The sequence below is a fragment of the Berghia stephanieae genome, chromosome 4, assembly GCF_034508935.2.
Source record: "Berghia stephanieae isolate SIO BIC M18660-M18661 chromosome 4, UCSD_Bste_1.3, whole genome shotgun sequence".
Lineage (NCBI taxonomy): Eukaryota > Metazoa > Mollusca > Gastropoda > Nudibranchia > Aeolidiidae > Berghia > Berghia stephanieae.
The window spans coordinates 53,474,507-53,502,378 of record NC_088363.1 but is presented as its reverse complement, the minus strand read 5'-3'; the positions used below and the strand labels follow the sequence as shown (position 1 = coordinate 53,502,378).

The window sequence follows — 27,872 nt, the reverse complement described above, 5'->3', positions numbered from 1 at the left end:
AATTTAAGTTAAAGCCATAGTAAAAAGTTCTAGAATTACAAATAAAGCACCCAAGAAAAAGTAAGACATACGGGAACTGGGAACAAATAGGGATCAGATGTAGATTCCAAGAGCACACTATCAAAGTACTAAGTATGAGATCACCTAAAAGTCTCATCCAGACAAAAGCACAGGTCCCCACTAAGAGGAATACACTCAAATGTTTACAAATCATATATAATACATAAACAAAACATAATACTGTCATCTGCATTTTTTGTGGCCGCAAATATCAGGGTGACCCGCAAATTTTGGCAAATATCCCAAAATTGGCAAATCGTGGGAAATTTGGGAAAATTGGCAAATCGTGGGAAATTTTGGGAAAATTGGCAAATCGCGTGGCAAATTTTGGGGAAAAAAAGAAGCGAAAACAAAATAATGAAAAAAAAAAGTTCGAAACTTGAGAAATGTTGCAGCTTTGCCTGGGCCCAAACCAAGGGAAGCTACTCTCTACTGATAATGATCCTTTAAAATCTTTGTAACAACGCTATTCACTTTACATTGTGTAAATTAATAAATGTAGCCTCCTTAAATGTAATAAATTGTCTTTTACATATATTTTTTTCTGTATCGCGTGTTAATTTTTACTGAAACGCTTAGTTCTCTTCGGCAAATTTTGGTCTTTTTGGCAAATTTCTTGGCAAATTTTGAGGGGTTTTTTGGCAAATTTTAGGTCCCAATTTGGCAAAAAATGCTGATGACAGATAATACAGTGCATAACAGAGAGATGATTTATAAAGGAAAAAAATATTATCTCACAAAACTAACTATACATTTGACTGTTTCCCTCCCAGCCAGAGTATCAGGCCAGGGCCAGGACAAAACCAAGTAATCTCACTCTAAGACAAAGACAGAAAGCATGTTGGAGAAAAGGTATAGGGGGATAGAAGACACAGTTTTTTGTTTGTTTGTTTGTTTGTTGCTTTAGGTCTCTTCCAACACAATTGAGGTTATATGAGAGACCGCTGAAACAAAAAAAACAAGCAATCTAACAAAAATAGTACAAATGTAAATCAAAATCATAACCTAAAGATATCATAAGCTAAATTATAAATAACCAAGAACAAACAGGCAGAAGATTTACAGAAAAAAAAATATCCCCTGTCAAAAATACAATCACAAACCAAAGAAGCAGGATAGGCTAGTAAAGAGAAGAAGAAACGACATCACTATCGTATCGTATACCCATGCGAACATCATAGAAGACACAGTATGTACCTCCCTGCCCACTATGGGAGGTAAGGAACCCCACCCAGAATTCCTGGCATACTCATTTCAAAATCATGGAAAGAAAAAAATTTATAAAGAACACAGAGACAACACTGTATAAAGAATAGTTTCTAGTTCTTCAAAATGAGAAATCAAATACCTAACTGGACTTACTAAGTTATACCATATAGTAAAACAATATCTGAACAAAATTTGTGACCCATCACCTCACTCCGGTATTGTTTTGTTTTTTTAAGGGTTTTATGGCGCTTGCAACACATTTAAGTCACGCCATCAATGTAGGTTTAGTTTGAGATCACCAAAAAGTCTCATCCAGACAGCAGGACAGGACCCTACTAGGAGGAATACATTCAAATGCTTACATCATACATTCAAAACAACACATATAGCAATACATAACAGAGAGATGATTATCAAGGACAAAGATATAATCTCCCAAAACTATTTATACATTTGACTGTTTCCCTCCTAGCCAAGGACTCCAACCAGGGAAAGGACAAAACCAAATAATCTCACTCCAAGACAAAGAAAGTTGGAAAACAGATATAGCAGTATAGAAGATACAGTAAGTGCCTCCCTGCCCACTAAGGAAGGTCAGGAACCCCACCCGCCACTCCGGTATTACACCAGGGTAAAACAAATGACGAACAGTGACTTTAAGTTTTAAAAATGATTAGAGAAATTACATTTACTCTTAAACTCAAAAAAAAATTCTAATTTAATCCCCTTGAAAAACACACACACACACAAAAAAATCCATCTTATCACATCCCATATTTCTAGCTATAAATTAATTTTTCATCCTTAAATCACCCCGACATAATACTGTTTTGAGGCAATGGGTCACATTTAAAAAGGAATGGGGGTAAAAAGAGACCCCACAAATGCACAAATACGAACATAAGAGTTTGTCTTGCATAGCAGAAAATAATGTAAAAAAAAATAACCTAGTATCAAAGCAGCAGTTATCATAAAATATAATTTAATATATAATCAACATATGAAAATGAGTGAGCAGAATCTAATGTAGAAAATTTTCATTTATATAGATTTATAATAAATTTATATAATAGATGTTGTCAGGAGGGAGTGAAAAAGAAATTTAAAAATTAAAACATTAAAAAAAGGCAATGGTAATAATGGCGCACAAGTAAACTTTTGTTCAAAGTTATTGGAAGACTGTAGGGAGGGAGGACCAATGGCGACAACATATTGAACTGGGATTAACACTTTGATTGGGATAAATACAACATTAAGTTGCCAAATAATTCAGATGTTTTGGGGGTTTTTTACAAACATTATTGTAGATGCATTACTTTCACTTGACAGAATAAATTTTTTAAATGATTTTTTTTTTATCATAAACTTTATATCCACAAATATAATATATATTTATACAAATTGAGAAGAAAAAAAAAACAATTAAAAAAAAAACAAAACAAACACATGCACACAAAAATATAAACATAAGTATTTACTGGAGTACCCTGGTTTATGCATATGTAAATCCCATCGACATAACTGATATGAACATATGCAGCACAGGTGATGTTCAGAAACTTAAGACGAGAACTGTAACTTTTGGCTTATGACGAATTTCCTATGTCAGTTGGTGTCACATCATAACAAGACAGTACAAAAAAAAAAAAAAAACAATAAAATTAAAACAAAAGACTTTTGACAAGGAATTGAGCAAAATTCCTTGAAATTGAAAACACTCAATTCTCGTCCTTGGACCACGTGGTTTGTTAACACAATGTTATGGGATTACCCTTGAAAATGATGACTCTCATATCAATAACAGTAGTTCATCATGATACAGAAGAAATAGGATTCATTGGGGATCCCATCTGAGTGAGAACTTTATCCAACCATTGCAAGGGACCATTGAGATGAAGTTCTATCCAGCAAGGTGTTGATGTGATGTCCTGTCGATGGTACTCCGCACCCCAGCCCTTGACAAAACTGATGCGAATGGTACACATTTTTGTTAGTTCGAAAACAGCTTCGAAACCATGATTTACAGACTGGCGCAGTAAGGTGGCAAACTCCTAAAACAAAAAGAAAAGTTTGACACACAGAGTAAATAATTCTGTTCTCTTTATCCTTACAATTAGATTGTCTTTTGGTAGGTCATTAGAAATGTTCAAGAGGTCGCTCTAGAAAAAAAATTAAATCAGATTCTTTTTTGGTTCATGAATGTTGGGTTATGTTGCTAAAGTAATAACATAAGATGATTTCGCCTGAAGTGAATTTGAAATTAAAATTATTCAAAATAGTTGATAGACACATCATGAATAGTGAAAATAACCTTAAGACTATGACCTTATGCAATGGTTTGGGTTGTCTGACAACCAAATTGTTATGGTCACATTGCAATAACGGAAAATTCTTCAAATTAACACAAAATGTGAAGATTTAATTAACAAAAAAAGAGGAACAATATTGCTAAAAAATACATTAAAACGACATACTTGATTATTGAAGATTTTTAGGCTACAGTTTGAGGGAATCTTGCAGACGGTTGTGGGATGAAAGCCATGATGATAGTTACAGTTACGACTCTGGACAAAGATACTGCTATCACTGAGACACTCAGCAAACACCTCTCCTCCAACATAATAAAGGTGAACACCTAAAGAAAGAGAAAAATATCTTTAAACTATTTATCAAATTAAGGTTGATAAAGACAAACATATATGAATTATCAAGTCTTCTAACTAAAAGGGAAAATGCTAATTAAGCAGGTGAAAATCTAAAAAAAATGTTAAGGTAGAGTGCCAAAGATGATGGAAATATACCAGGCAAAAATGAGCTGTCTGCCATGGCTATAGAAAACTGATTTTCTGTTATTATCTTGCACCAAATACTGCCAACTAATTTTTCACAGGTTCATAACTTCACATGTTATGACAACTTCTATCAGATTTTGAGCATTTCAAAGACCTATCCCACCCGATTTAAATAACATTACTGATTTAAGGTGGACCAAATTCTGCAAAATCGGATTTTGTAAACCAATATATAAACGGAAAATTACCTTTAAAATGGTATTTAACTGAAAAAGGGATATGTGACCATAGTGAACAGGGGCGGTTGGTCACATTGTATTTAAGGCGGCACAAATCCGAAATATTGAATCAAATTTTATTGGTCTAGTTAATTTAACTTAATTTGACCTACTTTGTATGTGTGTGTGTGTGTGTGTGTGTGTGTGTGTGGAGGGGGGTATTGCAATTGCATATGTGCGTGTATTTGTGTGTGCGTGTATGTGTGTGTTTGTTAAATTTATTTCGCCTAGTAACTTGCTGACGGTTCGGTGTGACCTGACGAACATCATGCTCCCAACCGAGCGAGGCAGCAGTCTTCCGTGAAAACATGCTCCTCTTTACGCTGTCACCGTTTAACTTTTTGGACTTATTCATGCAGTTAACTCGGCAAAGTTACAAGAATGGTTTGCCATTGCCTATTCTTGTCGCCCTCTGCAGTTGGCCAGCTTGACCTGTTACCGTTCGACACCACGAGGAGGTTGCAGTAGGGCTTGATGATGATCTATCTTTGCAGACTTGGCATCATCCATTCATAAATTTAACAAATGTGACAAAACCAAAATTGGGACATGGAATGTCAGGACCTGTGCCCAAAAAGGAAAACTAAACAACATTCTAAAAGAAATGAAACGGCTCCAAATAAATATTCTTGGCCTGGCAGAGATGAGATGGAAAGAGCAGGGAACCATGTCAAAACAAGAAAACAACACGACATATAAGATCATATGGAGTGGTGGAACCTCTTTCCAAAAAGGAGTAGGGATGATCTTAGACCAACAATCAACCAAATTTTACAAAGGACACGTAGCAATCTCAGACAGAGTTTTGCTGGTTAAGCTAAGAGGACCTGTAGTTGACACCAATATTATTCAAGTTTATGCACCAACAGAAGAGGCGACAGATGCAGATATGACAGAGTTTTACCATTCACTAGATAAAGCAAAACGAATGTGTAAATCACAAGAAGTCCTTATGGTAATGGGGACCTAAATGCTAAGATTGGCAGAGGCAGAGATGGTGACATAATCGGACCACATGGACTCGGAGACAGAAATGAACGAGGAAACATTTGGGCAGATTGGTGTAGAACAAATAAATTAATGATTTCAAACACCTGGTTTCAACAACACCCAAGAAGAACCTGGACATGGCAATCACCAGGGGACAGAGCAAGGAACCAGATAGACTTTATAGCAGTATCATCAAGATTCAGAAATGGCATATTAAATTGCAAAACCTACCCAGGCGCCGATGTAGACAGTGACCATGTCCCAGTTGTTTGTACAGTAAGGATAAAGTTTAAAGCTATTCAGAGAACAGCTGGTAGAATAAAGAGGGATTACAGGTTATGCAAAGACAATGGCATACAAACAAAAATGAGAGAAGAATTTGAAAATGCACTCATGATACAAAGCCAAAGTGAACCTGATAACGAAAAATGTGAAAAACAATTTGATATATTCCAAAAGTGTGTCAAAGCAACTGCAGAAAAGCATTTACCAATAGCTCAAATAAACAGCAAAAAGGAATGGATGACAAATGAAATTCTAAACCTATTTGAAGAAAGACGAAAATGCAACAGAGGGTCTGCAGAATACCAAACATTGAACAACCACATTAAATCCAAATGCATCGAGGCACACGAGAACTATCTAGACTGGAAATGCTGCGAAATCGAAAGAGAATACAAACCCAACCCCCAACAAGCTCACCAAAGAATAAAAAACTATCAGGGAAAAGGAAAAGCAAAGCAGCAGGAAGTTGTATCCAAAACAAACAAGGGGAACTGCTATTTGAAGAACAACATATAGAAAGCCGATGGGTAGAATACATAGGCGAACTGTACAATGATCCAAATAGAAATGAACCACCACTGAAATTCAAAGAACCATTAAGCGGACCAAACATCACCAAAAGTGAAATTGAACATGCCATGGAACGAATGAGGGATGGTAAAGCAACAGGCCCTGATGAAATATCTGTAGAGGTATTAAAAAGCCTAGGAGATCTAGCAATTGATGAACTTCACATATTATTCAACAATATATACAACACTGGGAAAATTCCAGAAGATCTCTGTAACTCTATTTTCATAGCAATACCAAAGAAAGCAGGTGCAGTCAGATGCGAAAATTTTAGAACTATAAGTTTAATAAGCCACATCAACAAAATACTGTTGCGTATAATTATCAACAGGCTAAGGAATAAGATTAACCCCGAAATCGCAGAAGAACAATATGGATTCCAACCTGACAGAGGGACAAGGAACGCAATATACCTCCTCCGTGTTTTAAGTGAAAGAGCTATACAAGTTCAGACCCCACTATACCTCTGTTTTGTCGACTACAAAAAAGCTTTTGATAGAGTACGCCACGAAGAAATACTAAAACAACTGCACTCCATTGGCACTGATGAGAAAGACCTCAGACTCATGCAAACATTATACTACACCCAGCAGGCATCTATCAAAATCGGAAACTCTACAGGAAATTCCATTCCTATTAAGAAAGGAGTCCGTCAAGGGTGTGTTGCCTCACCAGATCTGTTTAATCTATACCAAGAAACAATCATGAGGGGCATAACTAACATGGAGGGAATAAAAGTAGGAGGTCACAACATAAATAATATAAGATACGCAGACGATATGGTACTCATTGCAACATCAGAAATCCAACTTCAAAAGATTGTTGACAAAGTGGTAGTAGATAGGGAAGCCAAGGGAATGGAAGTGAATATCACCAAAACGGAATGCATGGTAATACAGAAAAACCCCGAAAACAACAACACCTGCAATATAACGATTCACGGCGAGCAACTTACCAACGTAGAAAGTTTTAAATACCTAGGTTCAATAGTGACAACAGATGGAAGATGTAACCGAGACATACGAGCAAGAATAACTCAAGCCAAACAGGCCTTCATGGACCTGGGAAACATTTTGAAAAACAAACAGATGTCATTCGGGATTAGATTCCGAGTCTTGAAGTGCTACGTGTGGCCAATCTTGTTATACGGATGCGAAAGCTGGACTACAAATGCAGAAACACAAAAGAACATTGAAGCTTTTGAAATGTGGTGCTTGAGAAGGATGCAGAGAATATCGTATACTGCACACAAAACGAAGAAGTGCTAAAACAAACATACCAACAAAGGAAACTAATGCCCTTAATAGCGGATCGACAACTATCCTTTTTCGGACACATAGTAAGGAAAGATAAAAATGAATACCTGGCAAGTTGTGGAAAAATACCTGGTAAACGCGCCCGGGGGAGACAAAGAAAAACACTCATAGACCAACTGAAGGGCTTCACCAACCTAACAATCCAAGAGCTGTTTGAAAAAGCAAGAGACAGGGAGGAATGGAGAGAGATAATTCATGCAGTATCCGAAGCGTGGACCAGGCATGGAACCTAGAAGAAGAAGAAGTATGTGTGTGTGTGTTAGAATATTAACGAGACGTACTCACAAAAGAGCATCAATTATCTTGGACAAAACTTGTCTGTTAACTTTCACCTGTTCACAGACGCAGCATGTCCTGTTTCCAACTGATTTCTTATATCTACAACGTTGAAAAGTTTATATTTAACAGCATCTGTGACATGGCTATTTGATTCAGAATGTTACTTCAGTGTCTGAGAGATGTGCGCAATATCACTGAATCCTCCTGTTGTCCGTTATAGCATACATCACCAAAAATCAAGCAATAAAAACAATGAAGCGTTTTACGGCTTTCACTGGCAGTAAGCCATTCAACATTTTTAAAATAATCATTATTAAATCGGCGCTGTCTCCTCGGTGTGTTAGAAACTAAGTTAAAATTCACTGGTTTGTGTGGACCTAAATCTTTCACCACTATTTTCTCTTGAGGGATAAGTGTTGGAATCGATTTTCAATTAAAAAATCAACATGATTCATGATTGGTTACAAATTACAGAAATAACTTTTTAAAATAAAATGATTCAAGATAAAAACAGGTAAACAATGACAACAGCGATAATACATTTTCTCTGAATACTAACGGTATGACACACAACTTTAGAATAAGTGAATTTAAAAATCCACATTAAATTCCAAAGGCAAAGCACTTGTTAACTTCACACACAATCAGCGACATCTTTATAATTATAATTTTAACTATTATTAGACAATGCACACAATACAATTTGAGTAGGGATCGTTGGGAGTGTGCGGGGATGAAGGACTCCGTGGGGTCAGGGATTTTTATTTATAGTACCATGGGGCTCTTCTCGGTGCATACTTTGTTTACTGTTCTTTTTTATATTTAATATATATTTAAGCAAAACCAACAATGATAAAATATATATTTATTGCCATTCTCTTCACCCGTATATATAAGTGAAGCAAAGCCTCTTCTTTCAGTGATAAAACTGATATGGTTTTAATTTATCCCAAGTAGGACCTCAGGGCGTGCATCGCTAGATTGGCCGTCTTGGCCTAATTATTTTAGCAGTGAAAGACAATAGTTAGTTGGGGAGGGAGGGTGGAGGGAGATTGGGAGTGGTAACTAACTTTCTTCAAGGTACAACAGAGTATAGGATAAGGACAGGACGGCCAAACGAATACTGGCTCATATAAACAAAAAAAACTTCCCCACCACACCACACCCTCCGCTCATTGTCACCCCGCGCAGGCAACGGGGGAAAGATGAAACATGCCGATTTGACGCTACCTTCGCGGAGCGACGCACGAGTCATCAAATATTAAATTCAAAACAAAAAGCAGTATGTGCTAAATTTTTAATTTTATCAAAATTTTAAAATTGAAGTTTTTTGTTTGGTTGACATGCTAATCTACGGAAAATATAGGGCGGCACAAAACAACTTCGCTCTATTGACCGACCGCCAGTGATAGTGAACCATATCAACACAGCTTCTTTCTAAACAAAAGCATTTTTAAGTGATTGATTAATCATCATCTTTAGGCGGGGAATTCCATGCTGAGTTAAAAGAGTCAATTCAAAAAGCATGGGATCGACTCACTATTCAAGACATGAGAAAATCAAAATGATCAGGACTTTTTAAATCCTACAGATCAGACATAAACCAAAATTATGGATTGAAAGACATCAAAATTTGAAAATGATGTCAGAAATCTTCGATATGGTATATTTACGGAGTGGTTATTAAAACAATCGTGGAATTAACAATTTTCCACATTTTCTTTTGGAAAAAATTGTATACATACATTTGATTCTGGTAAAATTTCAGACTTGTATAATTTACAGTCTTGCGACTGCAGGCTTCTAATCTTTTCCAGCTTTTTTTTTCTCACACCTGGTATATACTCGTTGAAGAACTACCTTAAAACAGTATCAATAATATCAATTTTGATGCAATGTAAAGACAATAGTTTATATACTAATGCAAAATTCATTTGTCAAAATAAGACGAGTCAATCAATTAGAAATTTTCATCCGATTGAATTTATAGCAAAATAATAGCAATAAATTACAAAATGAAATAAAAGTCAGTCGAAGAATCGTCTTAACATGGTATATAATAAAGGCAAAGCAAAAACACAATAATATGAATTGATTCAACCATCTACTTTAACTTACCACGACCTATATGCCTGCGTGTATTTTCAATTGTAGAATTTCTGTTGACATTGGATAAAAGGCCAAGACAAAACCTGTCTGTTTTGGAGGGGTCTGTGAAACCATCAATGACAATGCTATTAGGTGCAGCTTGAAATTGTTCTCCCACTCTGTTATTTAGTTCGTAATAACCAATATTACACCAATAATGGGGCTCTTGGTAATTGACTGGGATGTCTGAGGAAGAGATGTTAGTGTGAATGATTTTATTAAAAAGTGAGAAAAAAAGGAATATGATATCTAAATCCAAAATTGCATTTTAACACCAAAAACAATAAATTCAATATAAAGCTGATCATTTTACTTTGAAAATTTACTTGAGTTATAATTTATTAAAACCCTATATAATATTACCAATTCATTGTCAAAGGAATAGAGCTGAAATTTATTTTAAGCTTTAAGAAAATTATTAAATCTCTAAATTTGAACATTTTGAGATGAAAAAAATTGGCATTAATATGCTGTTCATTTCTAGAGATCTTAGTTTCTCCCAACTTTTAAATCACTGCAAAGCTTTGTTGTTTGGTGCATTTAACTGAGATTTTAGGAATGTATGCAGGGTCCATCAAGATGCGATTCTGCTCAAACAAGACCAAGAGAAGAATCAAGTTCAAGGCCATGAAAAACAGGGTAGAAATAGCTTTTAGAGAATCTTAAAAAATGAAAAAAAGATTACCAAATTTGGACAGGGATAGGGGAGGCTGGGGAGCAGGGGGACCAGAATGGGCAGGATTGGGCTGTTGTTGCTGGTGGCTTGTTGTATCCATGGGTTGGGGGGCATTCTGACTATTGGCATTGTCGTCTTGAGCTTGATAAGCTGGGGGTGGTGTGTCGGCTGCAAAGAGGAAAATAAGAAGTAAAAATATGAAATTTTATATATCATTCATAAGCACTTTGGGGTGGCACAATTTTAGACATTACAAAAGTTGTTATAATCTAATGGAATGCTCTATAAGGAGAACAATCTACAAAAAAGTTGCATTAACAACCTAACATTAAATCCAATCAGTTTCAGTGCATGCAGTTATAAGTGAAAAGAAAAAGAGGAGAAAAATTGCTTGACTCCCTAATATCCACACCAATTTAGAGATTAATCTTAAAAATAAAGAAGTTTTTTTTTTAAATATGAGATTTTATATAACGCAATATCCACTAAATGTGCTCAAAGCGCTTTACAAGAGGTTCCTGGCCAACAGCAACATATAAAATTTACGATAGGACATGACACCTGTTAGGCGATGTTACAATTTTTTCGGACAGCAACAATGCTGTTAATGGCCAGGTACTCATTTTACACCTGAGTACGGTGAGAGAATGTGAGTAAAGAGCCTTCTCACAAGGACTCAACTATGTGGCGAGCGAGGCTCGAACCCAGGACCTTCTGATTCAAAAGCGAGTGTCATACCACCAGGCCACATAGCCTCAGTTAATCTCCTTACCCGGTAATCCATAAGGACTTCCTGGTCCAGAGCTAGGTGCCTGGGGTGAATGTTGCTGTGGAAATGGGTAAGTCATGTTGTGGGGCATGGAGGGTTCCGACACTTGCTGGAAAGGGGCTAGACCACCGGGTGGGGGATTAGGGTACTCACTGTAGCGGGGGACAAGAACAGGGGGCAGGACTGGGAAAAAATAATAAAGACAATTCATCAAATCAAATGATTTGAAAAACGATTATTTTCTATTATTACATTATTATCATATTTTTTCAGATTATAAAATCTGAAGTGATCAAAAACTTCAAAGCAAAGTAATAAGTAATCAATTCATTCAATTAAACAAATCTAATTATAATTCAGTGGTTATATTCATGTTATCTTAAAATAATGAGATTCCAATATATACCAGAAGGATTGACATAATCAAGATTGAGCATTTTGAGTTTCATCAGATTTCGACTCAATTAATCTTGGGTATAATTCTTTCTAATCTTTTTCAAATACATCTATGTGACAAGGAGTATTAGTATTAGGCATGTAATTGGTAGTTTAGCTTTCGGTTGACATTTTGTCCTTTTCAATATCAGTTTGCATTAACTTGTAAGAGTGCAAAACTCTTCATTTTCAAATAAACCAACTAACTTGAGACAGAATTCTTACTGTCAATGAACATATCAAAGAGAAAAATATTTTTTAAATAATGGAAGGCATACATTCCTAATAGTTTTTTAAGGCATGATGTTAATAATTACTTTTTTTTTTTTTAAAGCCTGGATCTAAAACATCTTGTTTCTAATGATTTAATACAGCAAAATTCAAAATAACATTTAAAAAAAAAACAGCTTATGGCCAAAATTTCACAGTAAATACACATATGGAAAGATAATAAAATACCTGGACTTTCAACTCGTCTGTAGTGGTATGGGTTGATACATACATCCTTCTGTTTAGCACTAAATGGAAATTCACAACATTCCAATGCTTTCAATTCATGATGTGACTGTAGATCAGGCCATCTCCAAACACGACAATAAATCACATGGGGCAGACCTTTTCTGTGGGACACCTGTAGACGTCCATCCAAGGACCTCTGGATTGTCACACATTTGCTGTTTGAATCACGACATGACAGAGCATTTTCTAAGTCTTCAAGTGCTCCTGAAATATGTACAAAATATCTACATGGATGAAATTATGTATCATGCAAACAAGGAGATATTACATATCATTGAATTATTCATATCCAATCTCTTGATCTTTTGTTTGTTTGTTTGTTTTTAAGGGTTTTACGGCGCTTGCAACACATTTAGGTTATATCAGCGCCAGTAAAAAGGAAGAAAATGTGATAGTAAAAAGGTCTAGAATTACAAATAAAGTAGCCAAGAGAAAGTAAGACAAGGGGAACTTGGAACAAATAGGGATCAGATGTTGATTTCAAGAGCTTACCACCAATGTACTTAGTTTGAGATCACCTATAAGTCTCATTCGGACACAAGCACAAAAATCCAACAAAAAGGAATACACTCAAATGTTTACATTATACATTTAAAATAACAAATATAACAATACATACAGAGAGATGATTTACAAGGAAAAAAATATCATCTCCCAAAACAATAACTATGCATTTGACTGTTTCCCTCCCAGCCAGGACTCCGGCCAGGGCCAGGACAAAACCAAGTAATCTCATTCCAAGACAAAGACAGAAAGCATGTTGGAAAACAGATATAAGGGGATAGAAGACACAGTATGTACCCCCCCCCCTGCCCACTAGGGGAGGTCAGGAACCCCACCCAGTTAATACATTTAAATTTAACCATCCCAACGCAATTCAAAGCCTAAAAATGTATTACACTAAATTTCGATATGCATATTTTACGGTTAAAAAAGTTGCAAAACTATACCTCGTTTTTTCTTCAATTTTTTGACGAGTGAATCTACAGCCTTTTCAGCCCATTTTTCTTCTTCATCTCCCTGTTTCCATCCCAGGAGACGTTTGACAGCAGGGCTTGTGAAGGAAAATATACTAGACAGGGGAGATGTCATGACTTGGCCGTGCTGAATAAAGAGAGGGAACATTATCAGAGTAGTTCTTGTTAATATAAACCAACTATTCAGTCGGACTGCACATTACTGTTGATATATAAAGAAAAATAATGTTTTCCTCAGATTTGAACATTTGCCTTTTCTCCTTATTTTAATGGCTTTTAACCTCCGTTTTTACAGCAACCAAGATGATAAACTATCATTAATAGTCACATAGATCAGATGTCTTGACAAAACATTTATGGAAGGATTCACTGAAATGAGAAGTGAATGATAATTTCGCAAAAAAATTATGTAAAGGAGGAAGTCCCTTCTGTCTCCAAAATTTTGGATCTCAGCAGAAAACCATAAGCACTGCTTCGTGATATTATGTAGTGCATCTATAATGGTCTCAATGTAGCTCTGGAGCATGATATCAGAAGTTAAGTTGTTCCATAAGCAAACTGTATTTCTGAAAATTGAGTAAAGATGACTCTCAACGATTAGATGGAGAAATATTTAAAATGTTGTACCTGCACTTTCCAGTTTATATTTCATTTGAGTATAGATCTCCTGAACTGGAATCCTTATAATAATAATTCTTTATCAGATTGAGATATAATCCTTGTAAAGTGCTTTGAGCACGTTTAGTGGATATTGCACTATATTATAAAAGCTCAATAATAATGTTTACAAAATTATCAACCTTGTTTGTTACTGGAAAGAAATTCCTCAGAATTTTTAAACACCCACTGTCAAAAATAAAATAAAATCTCTATAAATACTATAAAATAAATTTTGTGATGGGTATTGAAATTAGGCATATATATTGTCACAAGGTGCGTTCGCAACTCGCAATGGATGCGAAGGCCGCTTATGACCTTAAAGTGTGGAGAGGTAGACGTGGACGTTACAATCACCAACAGAACAACGTATCTGACAAGAGAGCCATTATTATTTATTTAAAGTAAAAGAAAGGGGTACAGCTCATAGTCATTGAGCAAAACAGAATAACATTGACAGGAAAAATCAAAAATAAATACAAGTAAAAAGTATTAAAGCAATCTAAAATCTATACATGTAAGTTTTAACCAAAATAAACTATACTTCACCCAGGTTGCAACCGTTTCATTAATTCCCACTTAAAATGAAATTATTAATTACATATAGGGTCAAAATAAACTGTTCATATTCCGAAAGGAGAATAAAATTAATTAACAAAATTGTTCACACAAGGCGCAGTGTTCCAGCCTGTTACAAGTCAAAATTGTTCCAAAATAAAACACATAGATCGAGTGTTATTTCCTCGTCTTTACAAACATTACATTGTATTTTGTTCATATTTCTCAAAAACAGGTATCGGGTGCTGTCACAAATTATATTGTTCATATTTCTCAAAAATTATATTGTTCAAAAGGGTTCAAAACACATTTGCCGGGCGCTATGTCCTAGCCCCGACAAAATTACAAAGTTCAAAGATGCAAACGCATTTACCGGGCGCTATGTCCTAGCCCCGTCAGCTCTTCACGAGCACAAATACAAAAACACAATATCGCTTTGAGCCCATAACCGGGTACGATACACAAAATACTGGCCATATTAGGCCCACTTCGGCTACAATACAGCCTAAAACACATTGCTGGCCAACACACAGGCCCAACACATATCGCCTGAGAGCCCATATTCGGGTGTGACATAAAATACTGGCCACTTTGGGCCCTTTTCACTGTGGCTTCAACATAGCCAAACAGAATTCCAGCCAACACACAGGCTGTACAGGTCTTCCTTCTTCGACCTCAAATCGCAGACTGCCAGTTGAACATCGACCCAAGTCGATACATAGGACAGGGTATCTCAAGGTATCTCGGTTGAAGCATAAGATTGATGAGGGTGTCTTAACACTGATGGAACATGATAACCCTCCGTTCTTTCATTGCCTTCATAGTCTACACCACCCACGGCGAATACAAGGGAGTCCCTATTCCAACACCCATCCTACACTCATAAATCATTTAATTATATGGGTTGCATTCTACCCGAGACCTTGGTGGGTATGACAACTATCTCCCTTTGTTATATAGAAGGCATTTCTTTACATATATGAGCATTCAGCCGGTTTTTGTTTTCTTTTTCTTTTTATAGGCAAGAACAATTTTGATAGTTATTATTATTTATTATTTTTGCCCGTCACTCCTAGTGGAGCATAGGCCATCGACAACAGTCCTCCATCTTCCTCTGTCCTGGGCCATCTTCTCCAACTCTCCCCAGGTGTGTCCCATCCTCTTCATGTCCGCCTCCAGGTCTCGCCGCCAGGTGTTTCTAGGCCGCCCTCTCTTCCGTTTTCCCTGGGGGTTCCATCTCAGCGCCTGCCTAGCGGTGTTATTGGTTGGCTTCCTCAGGGTGTGCCCAATCCATCTCCATCGGCGGCGTCTGATTTCGTCTTCTGCTGGCATTTGAGATGTTCTCTGCCACAGGTCTGCGTTGTTGATCCTGTCTGGCCAGTGAATCTTGAGGATCCTTCTGAGGCAGCTATTGATGAAGGTCTGTACTTTTCCGGTGGTGGTCTTCGTGGTCCTCCAGGTCTCCGCTCCATACAAAAGGACTGACTTGACATTTGAATTGAAGAGTCTTATTTTGGTTCGGGTTGACACCACCTTGGAGCTCCAGATGTTTTTAAGCTGCAAGTATGCTACCCTCGCCTTGCCAATTCTTGCCTTTACGTCTGCATCTGTGCCACCCTGTTTATCTAATATGCTGCCTAAATACGTGAAGTGGTCAACCTCATCCAGTTCGCTCTCGTGCAGTTTGATTGGTTCTTTACTATTTGTGTTTATTTTGAGGACCTTTGTTTTACCCTCATGGGCCCTGAGTCCGATTTGTGATGACTTTGCTGTTATCTCTGTTGTCTTGTCCTGCATTTGTTGGTGATTGTGGGACAGCAAGGCCAAGTCATCTGCAAAGTCCAAATCGTCGAGCTGGTCGAACAATGTCCACTGAATCCCATTTCTCCTACCTGCCACTGCTGACCTCATTGTCCAGTCAATCGCCAAAAGGAAGAGAAAGGGTGACAGAAGACATCCCTGTCTGACTCCAGTGTTCACATTGAAGCTATCTGTCAGTTGTCCCCCATGGATTACTCGACAGGTCACTCCCTCGTAGGAACTTTGGATCAGGCTGACTATTTTTGTTGGAACCCCATAGTGGCGGAGTATTTTCCATAAGGTTTCTCGGTCCACGCTGTCAAACGCTTTTTCATAATCAACGAAGTTGATGTACAACGGGGAATTCCACTCCAATGATTGCTCAATTATGATGCGTAGGGTTGCAATTTGGTCGACACATGATCTATTCCTGCGGAAGCCAGCCTGTTGGTCGCGAAGGAGGGGTCAACAGCACTTTTAATTCTCTCCAAGATTATTCTATTAAAGACTTTTCCTGGCACTGACAGAAGCGTTTTCCTCGGTAGTTGTTGCAATTGCTGAGGTCGCCTTTCTTAGGCAGTTTGACGAGGTACCCTTCCTTCCAGTCTGTTGGTACTTCTTCCTCCTCCCAGATCTTCTTGAAGAGAGGATAAAGCATTTCTGTGGTCGTTTTTAAGTCCGTCTTTAAAGCTTCTGCGGGAATGTTGTCTGGCCCAGCTGCCTTGCCATTCTTCAATAGTTTGATAGCGTTCCTGATCTCCTCTTTAGTCGGGTGTCTACAGTTGATGTCAAGGTCTGTATCAGCTGGGTTGATGTTTGGGGCGTTCGACGGAGCTGGTCTGTTCAGAAGCTCTTCAAAGTGAAGAGCCCATCTATTTAGTTGCTGTTCCTTTCCCAGGATGGTGTTTCCTTCTTTGTCTTTGACTGGTCGCTCGGGCCTATTGTTTTTCCCCGACAGTTTCTTTGATATGTCATACAGCTGTTTCATGTTGTTGCTGGCTGCTGCTTTCTCTGCTTCTTCCGCCAGGCTGTCAATGTATTTGCGCTTATCTGTTCTTGCACTCCTCTTAACTTCTCTGTTGGCTTCTATGAAGTCTTTCTGTGCCTTTGCCTTTGTGGCTCTTGTCCGGCAATTGTTTATGACTGCCTTCTTTTGCTTCCTTGTCTGGATCTTTTGCAGTGTTTTGGCTGAAATCCATTCCTTATGGTGGTGTCTCATCGGCCCAAGCACTTCCTGACAGGTTGTCTTGTGTCCTTCTTTCACTTTCTGCCAATCATCTTCCACACTGCTCTCTTCCAAAAACTGATCTTTTAATACTTTATACATATTGGTGAGAGTCAGACTGAATTTTCCTCGGGTATCTGGATCTTTCAACAAATTGACATTGTACTTCTCTCTTTTCGTTGCTTCCATCCAATTTCTCTTCAGTTTTAATTTCAGCCTTGCTACAACCAGGTGGTGGTCCGATGCAACGTCTGCTCCTCTTTTCACCCGTACATCTATCAGGGACCTTCTGAATTTCTTAGCTATGCAGATGTGGTCAATTTGGTTTTCGGTAACAAGGTCGGGTGATACCCATGTAGCCTTATGTATTCTTCTGTGGGGGAAAGTGCTACCTCCAATGATCAGGTTATTCATAGCACAGAAGTCTGCAAATTTCTCCCCATTCTCGTTCATTACTCCCAGTCCATGTTTTCCCATCACTTCCTCGAACCCTGTATTATCTGTCCCTATCTTTGCGTTAATGTCACCCATGAGAATGTTCACATCTTTCTCTGGATACTTGGCCAGGACATTCTGCAATCTGTTGTAAAACCTGTCTTTTACCTCTTCGTCGTGTTCATTTGTTGGTGCATAACACTGTATTATATTCATTGTGATCTTCTTCACTTTTGTTCTGAAGGAAGCTCCGATAATTCGCGGTCCATGTGCTTCCCATCCTAACAGGGCCTGCTGTGCAGATTTTGACAGCATGAGTGCCACACCTTCTGTGTGTGGAGCGTTCTCTTCTTCGTGCCCGGAATACAGTAAGAGCTCTCCTGTGATCAGTTTCTTCTGCCCTGACTGGGTCCAACGGGTCTCACTGATTCCAAGCAGTGTGAGGTTGTAGCTTTTCATTTCTGCTGCTACTTGGTTGGTTTTTCCCGTCTCATACATGGTCCTCACATTCCATGTTCCGACGTTGATGGTTCTGGTCGAAAGAAGGAAAGTCGGCCTTGTAGCTTCCTCTCGGCTTTCACTGCAAAGCGTCATGTGTCGCAAAGACTCTTCCTCTCCCAGAACAGTAGTAGTTGGGTTTTCTTTCGTCGACGTTTCTGTAGCGGCTTGTGTTTTCCAGGGTGGAGTTGCTGGCCCTACGCCTAACCCTCCTCCTTTCTCATCCGGGCTTGGGACCGGCAATGGCGGAGTTAATTTTGATAGTGTTAATGAATAATCTTTAATTTAGATCATTTTATAATCTATCAAAATTTAACTAAGTACAATCGGGGGCAGGTATATCACAACATTGTCTGGACCATGATAAAATATCGATATAAGCGTGATGCCGACATATCAGTCCTTCCAAAAAATGAAAGGGAAACTAATAGCTCATACAGGATAACGACAATGGGTGTTGACCTAGATGATTTGGTTGCCCTTAAAGGTGGACAATTTTGACATTCAGGACATTTCACCCGATTCAACTTTTAAAAATTCAGTTATTCTGGTTTATTTCTTAAGATCATTAATCATATTATTGATGCTGTCCTCAGCATTGGTAATGGTGTTAATTATGAAAGCATTCCCAGGATGTTGTTGTGCAATGTAGTACAGGTAATAACAGCATTGTCCTGGCCGATAATGTCTCGATACAAGAAGCTGTGATGGTGCTGCATATACTCTAAGAAATAAGAAAGATAGGCAATAAAAGGTCAAAGCCTTAGTCTAATTAAGGACATTCAGTCCCAGTACTAAATTGAGACCATGAATTGGCAAAGCAGATTGCGTGGTAAGGTGGTAGACAGTCTCGCACATAATGGGGTGATTGTATAGATGTAAAGCGCCCATAGGTAAGTCATATTGGGAATTCCTGGTACCAGCATCATGATCAGTACCCCTCTCCCTGGCCAAGTGCAAATTGTAAAGCAGCATAGGGTCTTGACAGCTGCTACAGCGGCATGGCTGGAAACTGGTTCGCATGGTGCGGTATCCTCCTCCTCTAACTCCGCATCAGACATTCAGGAATTTTCGTCACATTAAAAAGTGACGACTTTTTTTATTCATTGCAAGGACTAATTAGCCATTTGTTGATATTTATTGGATGTACCTGTATTTCTGCAGATGTCATTGGACTGTAATCTCACATTTTCACTGGCTGTGATTTTGCGGTTGCGATATCTGCGTTTTTATGTTTATTGGCTGTTGTATTTTACCTCACAGCAGGATATCATTAGCCAATTATAAATTGTATTCTTGATTACTTTTAGACCCATTATAAACGATATCTATGTATCTATGGACAACTATGTCGATATAACTGTTTACCATTAAAATTTATGATATAAAGTAAAGGATCCATATTCACTATTATTATAATATAGTAAAAAAAAATTCAGGACTTTGATGTCATGTCGATATATGACCATGATGTCAATAAGCTATAAATCCGCTCTGTACTGTAAATCATTGGAGCAGGTATTCCAGAGCAATATTCAGATTGCTTTATACAGTTACTTAAGACTAACTGTGTTGATGATGCACAGGAAAGAAAAGAAAATTTTTAAACATAAAAAAGTTATGACGTATTAAAATCGTGGAATAAAGTGCACTATCTCGCAATGCAAAACATCCCGTTTTTTAGGTCAAGCTGTAAAAAAAAAAAGGAAGCATCGAAGAACTGAAGGAATCGATTTGAATTTTACTTGTTCCTGGAGAAGTATGATTACCATTTTGTTAAACCAAATTTGAATAATTAAAATTTAAATCAATGATATAATTTAATAAAAAATAAAAAAGGAAAGACACTTTCATAAACCCGTTTACAGAATTGTTCATACTGATCGAGAGAACTCTAAAATGTTTTTGAATAAGATTGTAAAAAATAAAAGTATAAATAGAAAAGACCTGAGTCGAATTTGGTAATTGCATACAGAACCAACAAGCTTTCAAATATCTTAACTTATCTTTCTGACATATAACCTAAAAGAAACAACAACAAAAAACACACATGTACACACACAAATAAATAAATATAAAGATAAATTAACAAAACAAACAAAAAACAAAAAATTTATAACCCAATTCTTTGGTTACGAGATGAAAACCGACAACTTACTGAAGCAGCTCACACTCACACGAGAGCTGATATCTGCCTGTATCGAAGATTAAACAAAATGTTCTTGTAGACTATAGTATAGAACTCTCAAATGTGATACCAGTCATAAAAGTGAGTGATGATAAACAATGTTCAGTGAAGTGTAATAGGAATAAGGTATCTACTAACTGGGTTATGATGGTTTTGGTAACTGCTGCTCACCTTCGTGAATTTAAAGAATAAAAGGATAAAAATCATTTAAGTGAGCTATCAAATCTCTAGCAGGAGAGTCTGCTTATTTAGCCTTCTACTTCTAACTTCTAGCCTTCTTGGCAACTTTGGGACTGAGACTGACTGAGATTGAGATGGTGACGGACGGACGACGAGGGGTGGAGAATCGATTTTATCTCGCCGATTGCTGCAATTCCAATATGAGTGCTGCTTTGACATGTCCAGTTGTTTAGAACTGGACAATAAGAAAAGGAAATTGCGGTGGATACGACAAATATATAACAGTTTGATAGTTTACTAACGAGAAAACATATCACTTTGCATGTATACGATGAGAAGGGGGATGGGCAATGGGGGGATATGCACCAGCAGACGAGCACAGCACAGATTTACAAGATGGATTATAGTATTTTTACCTTTGTTTCAAGAGACAACAAGTAGTGTCCCTATCAGATTGCCAAAGTTAATTCACTTCCAACCACAAAACTTTAATAATAAGTTCAAATGATGGACTTTAAAACGTCCATAAAGTTATTCCTGCACTGAAATAAGAGATAAAACTGGCGACAGTAAGACGGGAAGCAGCACTTGGAAAAAAAATCCGTATACTCGAATTATTCCGCGATTAAAAAAACAAACAAATTAAACGAATCTTGAAGAAAAAATACTGTATTACATGGATTTCAAAATTAATTATTGTATGTTTCATAGTAATTTACAATTGTTTATAAGTTTTCACACTATCAGATATTTAAAATTCCATAGGATTATTTTCTTACGCTCTGCACAACGTTGTTATAATGTGATAAGTCCCAGCGGAGCGCCTTGTTCTAAGGATGACGTCATTCAACAAACTTGACAAAAAACAAAACACACACACACACACACACACGCACAAAGTTCGAGGAAATCGGACCCGTTTAAATACGATTTTAATACACATTATATATGTATTACGCAGTGGGGATAAAATTAAACAAATCACAAGGTCTGTTAAAAAGTTGGGGGATACGTTTGAGTAGTTGTGATAATTAGTTCCTCAATTAGAAAAATCAGCATAACAAGCAATTAAGTGCGTGAGAAACAAAAGCAAGATTTTTGCGGAAGATAACTTTTTAACAGTCCTTTTATACTATGATTATAGAGGGTGTAAATGCAATGTGTAATTGATTTAGTGGCTCGAGACTCTTTACAGATAAATTTATCAGTCATAGTCTACATCAAACTTGTAACACCATAGTGTAAATACTGCGACATTTATATTGTCGGTTACGAATGTTTAAAAAATGTCGGTAGCGGAAAGTGGCGTGGGCGGAGTGAGAGTGTTAGACCGCTAACATATATGCGAATGTCCATTGTTATTATGCTTCGGAAAATAAATTTGATTTCATGGCTTGGAGCCAATTAGCAATCACACAGTCCATGCAACAGTACTGTATCCAATTACCTATATATCATTCTATTGAAAAGCAGTGGCGGCTCGTGGCTTTCTAAAAGGGGTCTTCAAATTAAAATTCAACTTCCAGTTTTGTTGTGATCTCTGATTTATTTGCCATGATCGCATGCGCTGTTATAATGTGGAGGGCTAGTAGTGCAATTGCAAGAGATTTTAATTTTAATGTTAAATTATAATATGTGGTAAGAAACACGGTGGTAGGACTGAGACTGCAAATATAATACATATCATCTAATAGTTACTCCTTTGCCGGACTTTTTTGTAGGCGCATGAGGTTCAAGAGTGTTGCAGACACATTAAACTGACAAATGCCTTTTCACATTTTCCCTTGTGTTGTTGTGTATCGGAATCATCTAAAAGTGTGTCGCATTGTCTGACACTGTTTCATACGAACTAGATTCGTATTGCGAACAACTGAGAAACATACTATTAAAACCAGTTCTACAGTCTTTTGTGTGTGTGTGTGTGAAAGCGGTGGGGTGGGGTGTTGTAAGCACAGTTAAAATATAGATCTATCTCATATTATTAGAAAATAGGAGCGCGGATAGATTGAACTCGGGATTATTCCTTGTTTGAAATAGTCAACTAGACTCTGAACAGGGCCTGGTTGAAACCAAATACAGTCAATGCCGCCTTTAAGCGCAATCACCATCATCAGGAAGTGACATAGGCGTGCTTAACGCCGAAGCGTGCTTGAGTTCGAAGAAGACATAATCCAAATATTTAAATGAATTAAATTTCATGAATTATTTCCATTTGTTAGTAAGTCATGATCGCACAACACCACTCGATCTTGTATCATTGTTTATCGTTAATCGTCAGTGCGGTTTGGTGGTTTTTGTTTTGCTTTGTTTTGTTTTTGTTTTTTTTGTTTGTTTTTTTTAAATTTGTTTGTTTGTTTTTTTTTTTGTTTTTTTTTTGTTTTTTTTTATTTAAGGTTTTTTTGGGCTTTTTTTTTTGGGGGGGGGGGTGTTTGTTTTTCTGTTTTTTTTTGTTTGTTTTTCTATTTTTTGTTTGTTTGTTTTTTTAATTTTTTACCTTCAAAATTAATCATTGAAGAAAAAATCAATTTGAAAAACAAGGGAGTAATCTGTTCTAGAGGAGAATGTTGGTGTTGTGGCGGGCCCCGTCTTATTTTGGTGAGAAGAATTCAGTTGCTTGCGATGTGAAACAATGCTCTGTTGTACAGGTCTTGTAATTTGTAATTTAGTTTGAATGTGAGACCAGTTAATTCCATAAACTCACAAGCAATATTGACGTTTTGCACAGCTGGGGGGAAGAATGTATTTTGGTCACCGATTCCACTTCTTCATCTTCCTCCTCTTCCAACTCCACTAGGGGTCGCTTATTTTCCAGCGTATTTTGGACAATTTTACTTTCCTTTAATTTCCGTGGGAGGGAGTGTATACAATAACAATTAACAAATCAGAATCCGACCCGGTCTTGTAATGGAGCATGCCTGAAGTCGAAGTTACCGTACTTAAAGGCGTGTAGTTTAGATAGCAAAATTCGGTAGGAACCATTTAGTGTGCTTGAGTCCGAAACGTGCTTAATGGCGGCGTGCTTTAAGACGGCATGGTCTGTAGTTCCCGAACAAGAGCACAAAGCCGCGTGGAATTTACAAATTGTATAAAGAGGATAGAAGATAATATAGCAAACAATGTGGACTGATGAAGACTTCACTTGTTGCAAGGGGATGATCGATGTTCCGCGCCTGAAGGGAATTTCACACACCACAAAAAGGACAGATAGTGCTTGCTGTAATTTTGGGTTATTATCAACAGATGTTTGTTTTTGTTTTGTTTTTAAGGGTTTTACGGCGCTTGCAACACATTAAGGTCATATTAGCGCCCGTAAAAAGGAAGAAAATGGGATAGTAAAAAGTTCTAGAATTACAATTAAAGCACAAAAGAAAAGGTGAGACAAGGGGGAATTGGTTCAAATAGGGAACAGATGTAGATTCCAAGAGCATACCACCAATGTACTTAGTTTGAGATCACCTAAAAGTCTCATCCAGACACAAGCACAGGCCCGAACTAAGAGGAATACACTCAAATGTTTACAAATCATATAATATAATATGCAAACTAAACATAATACAATGCATAACATAGAGATGTTTTTTGTTTGTTTGTTGTTTGTTGCTTTAGGTCTCTTCCAACACAATTGAGGTTATATGAGAGACCGCTGAAACAAAAAAACAAGCAATCTAACAAAAATAGTACAACTGTAAATCAAAATCATAACCTAAAGATATCATAAGCTAAATTATAAATAACCAAGAACAAACAGGCAGAAGATTTACAGAAAAAAAATAGCCCCTGTCAAAATTACAATCACAAACCAAAGAAGCAGGATAGGCTAGTAAATAGAAGAAGAAACGACATCACTATCGGATCGTACACCCATGCGAACATCATAGGTATATGATTCAAGGGTGATGCTCCCATCCAACCACCCGCAACAACAGAGAGATGATTTACAAGGAAAAAAATATCATCTCCCAAAACCATAACTATGCATTTGACTGTTTCCCTCCCAGCCAAGGACTCCAGCCAGGGTCAGGACAAAGCCAAGTAATCTCATACCAAGACAACGACAGGAAACAATTGGAAAACGGGTATGGGGGGATAGAAGACATAGCATGTACCACCCTGCCCACTATGGGAGGTCAGGATCCCCACCCAGATTATCAACAGAGATAAAGGAAGGCACAAAGGGCAATTAGATACACAGTGCATTATCCCAGCAGCAATAATATATATTCCCAGCCCGACCCGATATGGAATGCCAACCAAACGGGAGGCAGATGGTTTCTATAACTAATAATTAACGGTCAGAGGAATGACTTGCAGACTTGGGAACACAATAATCTCGCAGAGTGGCACAAGATCACATCCAACTGTCTCCCTCACGTAAAATGTCCCCAGTCGAAGTATGGTCAAAAACCAAATCGCCTCGTTCCGGAAGAGGGATAGACATTCAGAGGAAATGACTAGTATTAATATTATGCTTATATGGGGAAAACAACCATTTTACAGAATAGGACAAGATCATATCCAACGGAAAAGGACCCCGACCGAATTATGGGCAAAACTTAGTCGCCTCGTTCCAGAAGAGAGATAGAAGACCCAACTGCCTCCATTTATCGCCGCTGGAAGAGGATCGTCAGACTGAAAACTTGTGGCAGTATGTCTCTGATAGCAGCAGCATCAAAAATTATCATTTAAAAAAAAAAACAAAAAAAAACAAACAAACAAGCATTGAAACAAGAGTCGCTTGATTGACATTTGTCATGGTCATATCGAAACCGCAATAAAGTCTTGTCATCCTGCAGTTTAACACCCACTGGTGTGGTTGCTAACAGTAACAGTATAAGGTGGTGCCAGAATCAGAATAAGAAAATGACGTATAGATATATATGCTATAGAGTAAATACAAAAGGAAGAAAAGTTTTTAAAGAAATGACTTACGTTAGTACTTGTAAAGAATATTTGCATTGAGATGTTTCTATCCCTGCAAATATTTTTTTTCTTTTTTTTTTAAAGGGTTTTACGGCGCTTGCAACACATTTAGGTTATATCAGCGCCAGTAAAAAGGAAGAAAATGGGATAGTAAAAAGTTCTAGAATTACAATTAAAGCACCCAAGAGAAAGGAAGACAAAGGGGAACTGGGAACAAATAGGGATCAGATGCAGATTCCAAGAGTAAACCATCAATGTACTTAGTTTGCGATCACCTATAAGTCTCATCCGGACACAAGAACAAAATCCAACAAAGAGGAATACACTCAAATGCTTACATTATACATTAAAAATAACAAACATAATAATACATAACAGAGAGATGACTTACAAGGAAAAAAAATATCATCTCCCAAAACAATAACTATGCATTTGACTGTTTCCCTCCCAGCTAGGACTCAGGCCAGGGCCAGGACAAAACCAAGTAATCTCATTCCAAGACAAAGACAGAAAGCAAGTTGGAAAACAGATATAGGGGATAGAAGACACAGCAAGTACCTCCCTGCCCACTATGGGAGGTCAGGAACCCCACCCAGGAAAATATTTTAATTTATTTTTGTTTTGTTTTGTCGAAATCACGAACGGCAAGTATATCTATCAGCTTTGTGAATTGACCAAACCATCAACGAAGAGGAATACACTCAAAATGCTTACATTATAAATTCAGAATAACAAATAATATAACAATACATAACAGAGAGATGATTTACAAGGAAATAAATCATCTCCTAAAACAATGACTATGCATTTAACTGTTTCCCTCCCAGCCAAGCTCGACGGCCTGGCCAAGGGCAAAACCAAGTCATCTCATTCCAAGACAAAGACAGAAAGCAAATTGGAAAACAGATATAAGGGGAAAGAAGACACAGTAAGTGCCACCCTGTCCACTATGGGAGGCCAGGAACCCCACCCAGGATATGGTGGTAGTTGTAGTAATGGTGGTAGTGATCATTATGATGTGCTCGTGGTGATTATTGTAAGGAAGGTAATGAAAATGATGTAGTGGTGGTGGTAGTGACGATGATGACGTGGTGGCAGTGGTGGTTGTAGCGATGATGTAATGTAATGTAATGTAATGGGAAATTTATATAGGGCCATTATCCATTTACAATGCTCAATAGCGCTTCACAATGGCAATAACAAATTAATAAATATACACATACTCACACAAACACATCCACACACACACACACACAACACACATTACATACATATTATATACACATATACGCATACATAGACAAATGTGCATACCTAAACATAAACATAAACATATACATATACACACACATGCGCACATACATACACACACATAATATATCAAGGATTCATTTGATAGGTGAATCTAAATAACTCAGTTTTGAGGAATGTTTTTAAAGGTATCAAAGGTCTGACAGTTTCTTGTATAAGTAGTCAATCAGTTAAACACAGCTGGAGCAGAAAAGGCAACAAACATATCGTTCAGAGAATTTAGTTTTAGGGATTTTTCTTTCAAATAATACTGAGAAGACCCGAGGGAGCGACTTGGATTATGGACTGTAAGGTGTGATTCTAAGTAATCTGGAGCAGTGTTGTGAAGACATTTGAAGGCAAGGCATGCTAGTTTATAATCCACTCTCCTCTCCACGGACAGCCAATGAAGGTATTCCAAAACGGGAGTTATATGCTCATTCTTTTTTTTAATTATTATGGGTGACAATTCGTACTGCCCTGTTTTGTAATAACTGCAGTCTTGCAACCAAACTCTTTGGAAGCCCGTAGAGAAGGGAGTTGCAATAGTCTAGCATGCTAGCAAAAAGTGAATTAATGAGCATCTTGCAAATTTCTTCATCTAAAAGATTTCGGATATGACTAATAGACCTTAAAATAAAATGTAGATTTTGACACGAGTTTTGTTATATGATATTGCATATTAAGAAATTCATCAAAATAAAAACCAAGGTTTTTTACAATTGAAGATCTGGAGATGACAGAGTCACCAATCAAAGTTCTTCCGTAAGAATGGTCTTTCCTTGTTTTCTAAAAACGATAAATTCAGTTTTGGCGTC

The 27,872-nt window shown here is 37.3% G+C and overlaps 2 protein-coding genes across 2 annotated transcripts; both read right to left on the bottom strand.

Moving 5' to 3' along the window:
• Positions 1–597: 597 nt before the first annotated feature.
• Positions 598–21,434, bottom strand: LOC144970818 (mothers against decapentaplegic homolog 9-like). Its single transcript, XM_078910875.1, has 8 exons — positions 21,261–21,434; positions 13,277–13,430; positions 12,267–12,530; positions 11,376–11,555; positions 10,613–10,771; positions 9,898–10,113; positions 3,744–3,904; positions 598–3,320 (listed from the first exon to the last, which is right to left on the bottom strand). The coding sequence occupies exons 2-8, from the start codon at positions 13,416–13,418 to the stop codon at positions 3,081–3,083; spliced, it is 1,362 nt and encodes a 453-aa protein (XP_078767001.1). The 5' UTR covers positions 13,419–13,430; positions 21,261–21,434; the 3' UTR covers positions 598–3,080.
• On the bottom strand, positions 16,776–27,611 carry LOC144971800 (uncharacterized). Its single transcript, XM_078912876.1, has 5 exons — positions 27,531–27,611; positions 23,546–23,680; positions 20,635–20,671; positions 19,132–19,200; positions 16,776–18,754 (listed from the first exon to the last, which is right to left on the bottom strand). The coding sequence occupies exons 1-5, from the start codon at positions 27,609–27,611 to the stop codon at positions 16,812–16,814; spliced, it is 2,265 nt and encodes a 754-aa protein (XP_078769002.1). The 3' UTR covers positions 16,776–16,811.
• Positions 27,612–27,872: the final 261 nt, after the last annotated feature.